General features: G+C 35.2%; 1 protein-coding gene across 1 annotated transcript; it reads left to right on the top strand.

Moving 5' to 3' along the window:
- The first annotated feature begins 3450 nt into the window (after positions 1–3450).
- Positions 3451–9186, top strand: LOC137737593 (long-chain-alcohol oxidase FAO1). Its single transcript, XM_068477126.2, has 4 exons — positions 3451–3616; positions 3706–3983; positions 4408–4680; positions 7285–9186. Exons 1-4 carry the CDS (start codon positions 3553–3555, stop codon positions 9034–9036), a joined length of 2367 nt encoding a protein of 788 aa, XP_068333227.2. The 5' UTR covers positions 3451–3552; the 3' UTR covers positions 9037–9186.
- The last annotated feature ends 2610 nt before the right edge of the window (positions 9187–11796 follow it).

The raw sequence follows: 11796 nt of genomic DNA, 5'->3' as shown, positions 1-11796 counted from the left end.
TTGTAACGTCCATCCCTTTCTAATGGCTCGTGTTGCACATGAATGTGAGGCTCTAGGCATTCTTGCTTCGTCATCTCTCCTTCTACGCTCCTCATCCTCTTCCATCTCATTTTGGGCCACCTGGAGATTGAGCATTCCTTTTAATTGGTTAAACAATTCTTCCTCTTGCTGATCAATTTTCCACATCATCCTTGTAGAAGAAGACATTGTAAGAAGGAAGCAAAAACTATGAATAATAATACAGATTTTGATTTTGGTGAAGAATGAAGCAGAAACTATAAATAATGATAGAGATCTTGAGAAAATTGGTGTGAGATTTATGAGGATGGATGGTGGATTATATGGAGGATTCAGAAAGGATTAGATTGTAGATAATGCCACGTGACATGCCATCATTCATTAAAAATCTGATTGAAATCCATCCTAAAAGATTGTAAACAGATTGTAACACGTGGCGCGACGTGATTGGTTAAAAATCTTATCGAAAATCTATCCTCAACGATTTTGAAAAGGTAACGACACGTGGTACGACGGTATTGGATAAAAATCTTATCGAAATCCATCACCAATAATTGTCTTTTCGGATAATGACACGTGGCGTAACGAGAACGATTAAAAATCTTATCCGAAATTACAAATAAAATTATTTTGTATTATTTTATAAATAAAAAAATACTAATATTTTATTGCCTATTGCCAAGGCTATTCAGTGTAGGGATGGAGATGCAAAAGGCAGTTACCATTCATTAAAGGCAATTACTGTTCACTGGATGGATTAAATAGTGAATAGCCCTATGGGGCCTTAGCAACGATGAAGTTGCTCTTAGCAGGGTAGCTGCCATACGGCCTGCCCTCCTACCAATTGCCACACTCTTTTGTAATTGGAGCAAATGTTTTTGGGTAGGGAGGCAATTCAACTCAATTGCAAGCGCAATTCAACTCAATTGCAAGCGCAATTCCACACAGGTGGAGATACTCTTAAAGGCAACCCCCATGGCCGCATTTAAGGGTTTGTTTCTTAATGTATACGCCTCATTTCCCACATGGAATTTACCTAGTGTCACTTTCTCGCACTAATATTGTTGTATTGCGAACCCCACGAAAATGAATGGTTAGGAATCAAATACGTACGTATGAGCGAATAACCTGTTCATACTTTTCCCCTTGTCCGGAAGAAGCGCACCCTTGCTGATGTCCATGCCAAACTGGCCACAGCTTGAACCGTTGTTTTTATAAGCTGTAGGACACCCGTAGATTCATTTATTTTAAGATGAGTGGGCTAGGGGTAACCTGCCCAGACTTAATTGTGGCTTTAGTTTTATTGGGCCACTGGCCCACTTCCACGCATGCAACCCAAAACCTTATCATGTGATATTGGTTTTTTTCTTTTTTTTTAATTTAATTTAATTTTTTTATACAAACGATATTGATAGGGAAAAAAATTGGATGAAACTTGTTATTTACGAGATTTAAATGTAAGATTGTAAGACTTTTTATTTTCAAAAGAAGTTTAATATCACTAAACCACAATACTAAGTGACTTCATCTAAAGGTATACCTAAGAGACAAACAAGAGAAAAGAAAAACGTCTAAATGTCATTGTTATTACCTAAATAATCACATCACCACTAAATATAGTCTTAGCCGCTATGTCAGATAGGTCCCTTTAAGAAAGGGATCCCTATTTTTCACAAGGCATGAAACTAGTTGTGAGGTCTATGTTACACTTTTTTATAATAATTTGAATCGTCTAATTTTTAAATATTCATTCATAGATCATTTTTACGAAAAATTAATTCAATTTAAAATTATTTACCTTTATGGTAATCAAGATGAAATTTCAATAATTATTAAGATAATGATCATTAACTTCTTTGCAATGATAATGTATTAGAATAAGTAAAAAAAATAAACAATTCGAATTGTTAAAATTTAATGCGTAGTGGGTAGACTCCACATCTTAGAAAAAAGAAGAAGATCTCTTTCTTTAAAACGGGCCCTGTGGGCATCTGACATGAAAGCTTTAGGGCCACATTAGACCATTCAATGGTCACAATCACAAAAAATGAACAATTCAAATTGTAAAAATTTAATGCGTAGTGGGTAGACTCCACATCTTAGAAAAAAGATGAAGATCTCTTCTTTAAAACGGGCCCCTGTGGGCATCTGACATGAAAGCTTTAGGGCCACATTGGACCATTCAATGGTCACAATCACCATTGGCTGAGCCACTTGGTTGGTTGATAGATTTCATCATCGATGGTATACCATATGCTACGATGCTTTCTAAATTATGGGGATTTCACATTTCTAATACAATAATTTGATATTAAATTAGGTTGTTTATTATATGACTTAACCAAACTTTTTTTCTTTTTAATGTAAAAATATTAATGTACTAAATAATAATAATAATAATAGTAATAATTTGGGTGTCGGCCAATAATATTATTTGACATTTGTGGCATCTACCTGACCCACTTTATAAATAAATGTGAGGAGAAGGGAGGGAAGAGGTAATCAGATTAAGATGGTCCCCAGTGCCAAATGAAGGTTGTTTCCCTGATTTATACCTACCAAAACAAGTAAGAAGAAGAAAAACGTGCAACTTATCTCAAGATTGCCCAATATATTGTGAGGGTTAAGGGTTAATCCATTCCAAGAAATATGAGAATTTTATTTTCAATCTTTGATTATTTTATCAGATTCATAGGAAAGCAGTAGTTTTTGTTTCTAAATTTATTATTTAGTAACAATTGATCTTCATGAGATTCGAACTCCAAAACAGTGTTTTTCATATTTTTACCACCAAAATATGTAAGTGAAAGAAGTTATGAATGTCGATTTTCTTCAATGCAAAAATAATGTGTATGTTGACTCTAAAAATTACCAAACCTACGTTGCGCGCATGCCGAGTAACTAATGAGCTAACTACGTCCTTCTGGTCAATTCGGGTGTGCCAACTCATTGCCGAGCTCGGTCGGTGAGTAGAATGGTTAAAGTGGTGGTGTCAGATTAAATATAAGAATTAACTATTGTTTCTCCTTTTTCCTGCTCCTAATTCGTATCTCAATTTTTTCTTCTACCTCCATCATAGGTTAAATATGTTAACTAATTTATGTTGCAGGTACTATATATATGTGTATATATATATATATATAATATATCAGCATATATACTAGTATGAATTTATACAAAGATGAAAGATGAAATTTTCTTTGAACTATTTTTATGGATGATACGTATATTAATTTTTATTTATTTTCGTAGATACCTTTTCTTGTATTTTATCAACTTATGACATAGGTATCATATATGATGAAATATAAATTTTCTTTTAACTATGTTCCATGAAAAGTAGTTAGATCTGCATATTTTAAATATTTAAATTAAAACTTTGAGTAAAAATACATAAATAAAAAAATTTAACTAAAATTAACAAAATAAATAAATTGGACTAAATACAAGAACAGATCAAACTTAACCTCATTAAAGCCTTCAAATTGCTTGGAGGGACAATCTTATAATGGTTACGAGATATGACACGTACATATGCACTTGCCACATGACTTTCTGATCGCGCAAGTGGACAATGGAAAAGCTCCTATATATAGAGGTACAGAGAGAAAGAGAGACTTGATAGTTTCTACTTTCTAATCATTTATTAACTTTTCCCTTTTGTGTTTCTCTTCAACTCTCACTTAGCAAGCCAAGCTGTGTGTTTTACCTTCAATTTACACAGAGAGAGAGAGAGAGAGATGAGAAAGGAGTGTCATCCTTTGTTGAATGGGGGAAGAGGATATACAGGAGATGACAGAAAATACAGTCATGGATTCTCTTCAGCTGAGATGCAGTCTTTGGCAAGTATCTGTGAGGCTTTATTACCTCCTTTGTATGAAATCAAGGGTGAACAACCTACAATTAACAAGGCTGTTCAGTCCTTCTACAAAACTTCTGCAGCTCAAACTCCCATCCCTGATGAGGTATCTCTCTCTCTCTCTCTCTGCGGAGTTTTTTTTTTTTTTTTTCAACTAAAAATCATTAAAAAGAGAATTATTTATATAAGTTGATAATTTTTTTTTTTAACAAATTTGAATGAAAATGAATAATGTTCAATCACAGGTTGGGTAGGCTTGATAAAAAAAAACAACAAAAAATCACTAGCATAGGTTCTAGACTGACCGCACTAATACTAAACTTTTTATTTCGTCGAACTAATACTAAACTATTTCGTTTGTCAAACTTATGACTCTAAAATTTAATTAAGTATTAATCAATGTGTGAAAGTTTGTGCAAAATTAACAAAAAAAAAAAAAAAAATTAGTTTAGGTAAGCTTGTGCTCTTTAAATTAGATCTTCATATTTCTTGGATTTATTACATCACTTGGATATATTCGTGGAGTACAGGTTGCACAGCTAATGGTGAAAAGGGCCTTAATAGAAGCTGTGGTATTGGTTAGAGTGGTTTTGTGGATATTGGGAACTAAGTTGGGAACCCTACTGCTCTGTGGCTCTCTTTGTTTTGGTAAGACATGGCCCTTCGTTCACAACTTTTCAAGTTTGTCGTTGGAGAAAAGAGAAAAGGTCCTGCAGAAGTGGTTCAAGCACAGGTTTCTTACCCCCATTAGGCTTGCCTTTGTTTACATCAAGTTTCTTTGCCTCTACATTTTCTTCTCTCGGGTAATATTTCATTTCCTTTCTCTAAACTACAGTTTCACTGTAAAATATTTTTTCTTTCTATTCCAATTACTATCAATATCACACATGTTTCGCATGTGAGGCAGTTTTTTTTTTGGGTTAAAAATAGAAGGCAGCTTTTGGGGAAGAAGTTGAGAGAAATTAGGAAAATGGTTCAAATTTTAAAAATTTTATTACCTGATTTGGACCACACCACTTAGTATTGTGTCATAATAATACTTGTAAGTGAAAATTTTTAAGTTCAGCATTTATAGATAGAGAGTTAAATAAAAAAATATTTTAACTAACCCGTTATACAGCTTAGTCAAAATTTTGTATTAAAAAAAAGATGATAAAGATTATAATTTGTTTGGGTTGACAAATAGAGTAACAGCATGGCACATCAAACAAATTAAGAAGTTGAACCGGTGAGCGGTTCGTGCATACAGATAGCGAAAGGCTGTATTAAATCACTGCATGATAGTCATGAGACATCAAATATAAAATAAATAAAAAAGTTGAAAATAACCAGTGGTTGAAACATCATCGTCATCACCTGCCGTGCAGATGAAGCTAATAAGATGATCATGCGTCAGCGTACTATATTTTAGGTATAAATTCAAGTAGGCCTTGGCCAATTAATTATTTAATTAGGCATCAAGAAAAGCTTAATCTTTCTTATTGGGTACCACGAGGTGATGAACCACTCTCCTCATAACTAGAGAGCTATGCATGAAGTTGTAGCTCAGCCCCAAGAAGGAAAATGGTGACATTTTTGTCACGTCCTTACATGCCCTCCGGTGTGCAGAGAAATTTGATTAAGCTAAGCACGAGAATAAATTAAGAGGGTGATGTGGCGTAGATGTGGTCGTTAGGGCTTCAAATGGGGTTGAACTTATCTTGGATTCCATGAACACTATAGAGCATTAGTCACCTTTAGGTGATAGCTGTTGTGTTGGCAAAATAACACTTTTTAATTTTTTTGTCATTATTTTTCTCCAGAAGGTCAAAATCAAGTGGTCATTAGGACGTAACTCAACTTCTTATATGCCCTTACAATATATATTTTTTTAAAAACTTTTTTAATGAGACATATTTTCACATCCATACAAGCTAGTATTAAGCCCCTAAATTCAGTTTGATATTAGTTGTCTCTCTAAAGCATACAATCTCATGAGAAAGGGAATTCACGTGGGATAGACACGTAATCGAGGAATCAAGTATATCAATTAGTTTTCAGTGTATTGATATAGTTTTTTCTATTCAGTTGGAGGAGGAGGTTTTAGGTTTTGTTGACTAACATGAGTACAAAGATGATGCATATTTATGATGTGTTGAATACCTAATTGTGGTTATAGCCACGTTGTGGTGGTGTAGCTTTACTATGAATACAATACATTATCATAGTGAACAAAATTAATTTTGTATTGTCTTATCATTTGTCAATTTTTTTTGAAAAAGTATCATCCTACTAAACAAAAGTTAAATCTCAATTAAACTAGTTCTCATAAAAAAATCTCAATTAAACTAGTTCTCATGAAAAAAATCTCAATTAAACTAGTTCTCATAAAAAAAATCTCAATTAAACTCGCTTTCTATTAAAAAAAAAAAAAAAAATCTTTCTAGGGAAGTAATCTTGGGAGAAACTCAATACTAAAACTTATATATATATATATATATGTATATATATAGTGTTAGGATCAGGAGATACATTTTTTACACATATTTTGTAGGTCTATTTCGTAATGTATTTTAATGATTCAATCATCTATCTTTAGGTCTTCACTCAACAATCATATTTACAAAAAATGACCAAAATCTGAAACCATGTGATTGTTGCATTAAATGTTAGTCATTTTAGTGTTTCTTTGCAAAACCATATTCATTTATTTTCTTCACTACAAATGAATGTCTTAATGATTTTGATTTGTTTAATTTTTTGTAAGGATGATCTATGAATGATGTATTAAAATATAGACGGTTCGGATCATTCAAAAAGGTTACGAAATGAGCTCTACAAAATAGGTGTGAAAAAATGAGATGCCCTTGATTCTAACCCATATATATATATATATATATATCTTCGTATTTGTGTGTGTCGTATATGGGACCTCCTCCAACTACATGAAAACTTGTATTTAATAAAGAGTTAGACCAACTGATCATGTGGGAGCTTGTAGAATTCTTGGCTTTTTATTTCATGGAGGTCATGTGTGAGTTTGTACGTGAATCCTCATCCTATCCCCACTCACGCCATGCCATGCCACTTGACAAAAGGGTTGTGGCCATTGATTGTTCTTGTGTATAGAGTATTTTCTTGTAGATGAGTTTATTAATGCTAACCTACTGATGTCAAAATACATGATAGAAATATCAAGACTTTCCAGTAATTATGGATTAAAATCCCATGAGTTCTGCTAGGCAAAATCCCCATATTTAACTGTAAAGTAGTTTCCAAGCATTTGATAACTTAAGACCTGTTTGATACTCTTTTGGAATTGATTTTTTTTTAACCAATAAATTCTTAATTTTTGAAAACTATAATTTAATTTCAAACTGAATACTAAACAATCCCTAAATTTTTCAATCTTTAATCTTTTGACGCAGGTTGGTGAGAATGCAGAAAACCTAATATGGCAAGCCATTGGATACCATGTAGAAACTGATGACCAAGATGATCAGAAGAACCACTCAAAAATGCAAGAACAAGAGAGGCCTCTTCAGAAGGGAATCATAGAAACAATGCTTGAAACTGATACCACCCTTCTGAATTCCCTTGCACAGAAAGGCTTCCAAGTCATACATGATTGCACAAAAAATATTTACAACGTCAAATGTGACGTTATAGTTGTTGGCTCTGGTTGTGGAGGAGGTGTTGCAGCTGCTGTTCTTGCAAGCTCAGGCCACAAAGTCATCATTCTCGAAAAAGGAAACTACTTCACTCCCTCAGATTACTCTTCTTTGGAAGCTCCCTCCCATGATCTACTCTATGAATCAGGAGGCATTCTTGTAACTGTTGATGGGAAAATTGTGCTTCAAGCTGGATCAACGGTTGGTGGTGGCTCTGCTATTAACTGGTCAGCCTGTATTAAAACACCAAATTCTGTGCTTCAGGAATGGAATAAGGATCATAAGATCAAGTTCTTCGGGGGATCGGAGTATCTTTCTGCAATGGATACTGTGTGCGAGAGAATTGGTGTTACTGAGAATTGTGTAGAGGAAGGGTTTCAAAATCAAGTACTAAGGAAAGGGTGTGAGAATCTAGGCCTTGGGGTGGATTTTGTGCCTCGAAATTCTTCAGAAAAGCATTACTGTGGATCATGTGGTTATGGATGCAGGAAAGGAGAGAAAAAGGGGACAGATTCTACATGGCTAATGGATGCAGTGGATTATGGTGCCGTGATCATAACTGGATGTAAAGCTGAGAGATTTGTATTGGAAACTAGCAAGAGTGGAAGTAAAAGAAAAAAGAAATGTTTGGGAGTAATGGCAAAACCTTTGAGCAATAACATTACGAAGAGGCTGCAAATTGAGGCCAAAGTTACAATCTCAGCTTGTGGAGCTCTTTTGACACCCCCTTTAATGCTTTCTAGTGGACTGAAGAACAAGAATATTGGTCGGAATCTTCATCTCCACCCTGTTTTAATGGCCTGGGGGTATTTCCCTGACTCAAATTCAGAGTTCAAAGGTAAAAACTATGAGGGTGGAATAATTACATCAGTGTATAAGGTGGTATCAGCAGACTCTAAGGTAAAAGCAATCATAGAAACACCAGCATTGGGGCCAGGAACATTTTCTGCTTTGAGCCCTTGGGTGTCTGGGGAAGATATAAAGAACAGAATGTTGAAGTTTTCAAGAACTGCCCATTTGATTTCAATTATCAGGGATAAGGGTTCTGGGGTAGTTACGAAGGGCGGAAGAGTAAGTTATGAGTTTTCTGCCTTAGACAAAGAGAACATAAAGGGAGGTTTGAGGCAAGCATTGAGGATTCTAATAGCAGCAGGAGCAATTGAAGTTGGCACACATCGAAGTGATGGGCTAAGACTTAAATGTAAAGGGATTGATAAAGAGGAACTGGAGGAGTTTCTTGACATGGTTATTGCAAATGAAGGGCCACAGTCACTAGTAGAGAATTGGACAACTTATTCCTCAGCTCATCAGATGGGGAGCTGTAGAATGGGAATCAATGCAAAGGAAGGGGCGGTTGATGAGAATGGGGAAAGTTGGGAAGCAGAAAGCCTTTTCGTATGCGATGGGAGTGTTCTGCCTAGTGCTGTTGGTGTCAATCCCATGATCACCATCCAATCAACTGCATATTGTCTCTCAAAGAGAATAGCTGATTCTCTAAGAAAGTGTTAGAATACAACCATTAATGCAGAATCTTTTCGTAATGAAAGGAATGTAATATTGATTACAAATAATTTAAGATTTCTACCACATGTGGGTCTTCTCAAACCCTATATATGTTGTAAACATTATATATGATTAATTCAAGAAGTCATATTTCTATCGCATATGGGTTTGTGTAAGACGTGTTTACACGAGGAGTTGGCAAAGTTTGCTGAACCTCTCTAAATTATGTGTTTGTGTATGACGTGTTTACTTTATTGTTCATATATTCTCATAGCATCATCTTATAAGTTTGAATAACACCGGAGACTATCGATAAACAAGATCAACTAAGGGGATTAAAATCTACACTTGGTTTATCAAGTGTTCTTCGCCTCTTAACTCCATGGACATCCTATATGACTGGGATTGATTGACAAATTAGTTGAGGCCCTTGGAGTTAGGGTGGTAATTGTGATTGTCGTTGTTGTACCCTTTGATTAACCCAGGAGTTAAACCCCGAGTCCAGTGATGGTCGTGGAGTAACACACTCCACAGACCTCATATGCAACTGGAATTGACAAACCGGTTGAGGCTATTGTTGGAACTGGGGGTAGCAATTGTGATTGTTGATATTGAACCTGTTGACTAACCAAGTTGTCACACCCTGAGTTTAGCGATGGTGGTGGTCCAATGCATGCCTTCATTGCTTACAACAATGCATTAAAGTGTATTGTTGACCTTTTTAGTCATGGTCATCCTATGAATGGTTTCATTCAGGTCTTGTTTCAAACTACCCATGTTTGATTCGACCGTTGAAGTTGGTGTAGGTGTAGTTACTTTAGGTTGGGATCTTGTGTTAACCAATGACTCAGTTATGTTTTGAGTTCGATTGTTCATTTCCGGTAGAAAAATAGTTTATACATATAAAACAAAAATCGTTTGCGTCCAACTGCTCATGCCAAAAGATGGTCTCAAAATCAGTCTCAGCCACACATCTAAGAATTTCGGTATCTCTTGTCCTTCAAGTTTTTGTTATAGGTGTGCCAATTCGTGCCCTAGAGGCTGAGCGAGTAAAAATTGATTTGCCCTTTGTCTGGCTTCTTTCAAAATGATTGTGACTAAGAAAGAAACGCGTCTCAGTTAAGGGTTCTCCATACCTTGGGGTGCACGGACTTTAGAACATGTGATGTTCATGAAAGTGAAGTGGAATGGTTATGGTGGTTGATAAGGTAAGCTGGGATGTATGTGAAAGTAATCACATCAACCCAAACGAACTGCTAATCGAATGGATCGAATTGGTAAGTAACTAAATTACAATACTCCTAATGCAAGAAAATAAAATGCGAGAAAGTAAATTGCAAGGAAATAGGGATTGGAAGCTCCCTCAACTCAAACGACGCACTCACTCTGTAAACTATGAAGAACTCATTGTATCTTGCAGAAAAAGAAAGAGATATAGAGAGAGAGAAGTAGAGATTTAGAGAGAGAGAGAGAGAGAGAGAGAGAATATTCAGTTTATTAATGATCCACAAAACTTAGTACAAGGTGGTTACACATGCTAGTTATATACCAGACTAGGTAGTTTACTAACTAAGCCACACACTCAACTCACAATCCATTAATATTTGTCATTCTATCTAACCATTGAATCATAAGCTCATAATAAACATCTAACAACCTATATTATTCTTATCATCCTCCCTCAATCTCAGGATGGGAATTTCCAAGCTTGAGATTGTAACAATGAGTTTTTAATAAAGAGGTAGACAAGCCTTTGGTGAGAATGTCTGCAAATTGAGCATTAGAAGTAACAAATTGGACTTGGAGTAACTTCTTAGCTACCCATTCTCGGACAAAATGAACATCAATCCCGATATGCTTTGTCCTTTGATGCATAACTGGATTATAAGCAAGGGCAATGGCCTTGAGATTATCACAATATAAGAGAGTTGGAGAATTCATAGAAATATGCATAAATTGTAATAACTGCTTGATCCAATCCACCTCAGCTGCATTACAAGATAAAGCCCTGTATTCTGCCTTAGTAGAGGATCTTGAAATTGTATTTTGCTTCTTAGAGGACCATGAAATAGGATTAGATCCCAAATATACAACTAAACCTGTTGTAGAGCTCATGTCATTAGGATCTCCTGTCCAGTTAGCATCACTATAAGCATAGAAGTCTATATCCCCTTCACTAAACTGAATGCAATAGTCTTGTGTGCCCCTCAAGTATCTGAGTATTCTTTTGACAGCAACAAAGTGTGATTCCATTGGACAATGCATGAATTGGCAAACTTGATGCACAGAGAAGGCAATATCAAGCCTTGTGAATGTTAAATACTGAAGTGCACCAACAATGCTTCTATATAAAGTAGGATTGTTAAATGGTTTACCATCATCCTTTAACAATCTGTTATAAGGTAGGCAAGGAGTTGTAAATGACTTGGATTGGAGCATATCAGTTTTTATCAACATATCTGAGACATACTTAGATTGAGAAAGAAACAAACCATTGGACTGTTATGTAATTTGAATACCAAGAAAATAATGAAGAGGCCCTAAGTCCTTGATATCAAATTTTGAATGTAAAGCTCTAATAACCTCAGTAATTGCATCTGTAGTACTGCATGTAATGATTATGTTATCATCATACAATAAGAGAACAACAACTGATTGTCCAACATGTTTCACAAAGAGTGAAGAATCTGAGTATGTAGTAAAAAACCCCAGAGATGGCAAAAAATTTGTGAATCTATCATTCGAAGCCCTTGGGGCTTGTTTTAG

The sequence above is a fragment of the Pyrus communis genome, chromosome 13, assembly GCF_041283825.1.
Source record: "Pyrus communis isolate YQ-2024b chromosome 13, ASM4128382v1, whole genome shotgun sequence".
Taxonomy (NCBI): Eukaryota; Viridiplantae; Streptophyta; class Magnoliopsida; order Rosales; family Rosaceae; genus Pyrus; species Pyrus communis.
This window is presented reverse-complemented; position numbering and strand designations above follow the sequence as displayed.

Bases quoted from the DNA above. Each gene is read 5' to 3' on its own strand.
- LOC137737593 (XM_068477126.2), top strand. From the start codon at position 3,553: ATGCACTTGCCACATGACTTTCTGATCGCGCAAGTGGACAATGGAAAA. The intron at 3,984-4,407 runs GTATCTCTCTCT...CGTGGAGTACAG, and splicing joins AAACTCCCATCCCTGATGAG to GTTGCACAGCTAATGGTGAA. The intron at 4,681-7,284 runs GTAATATTTCAT...CTTTTGACGCAG, and splicing joins TCTACATTTTCTTCTCTCGG to GTTGGTGAGAATGCAGAAAA.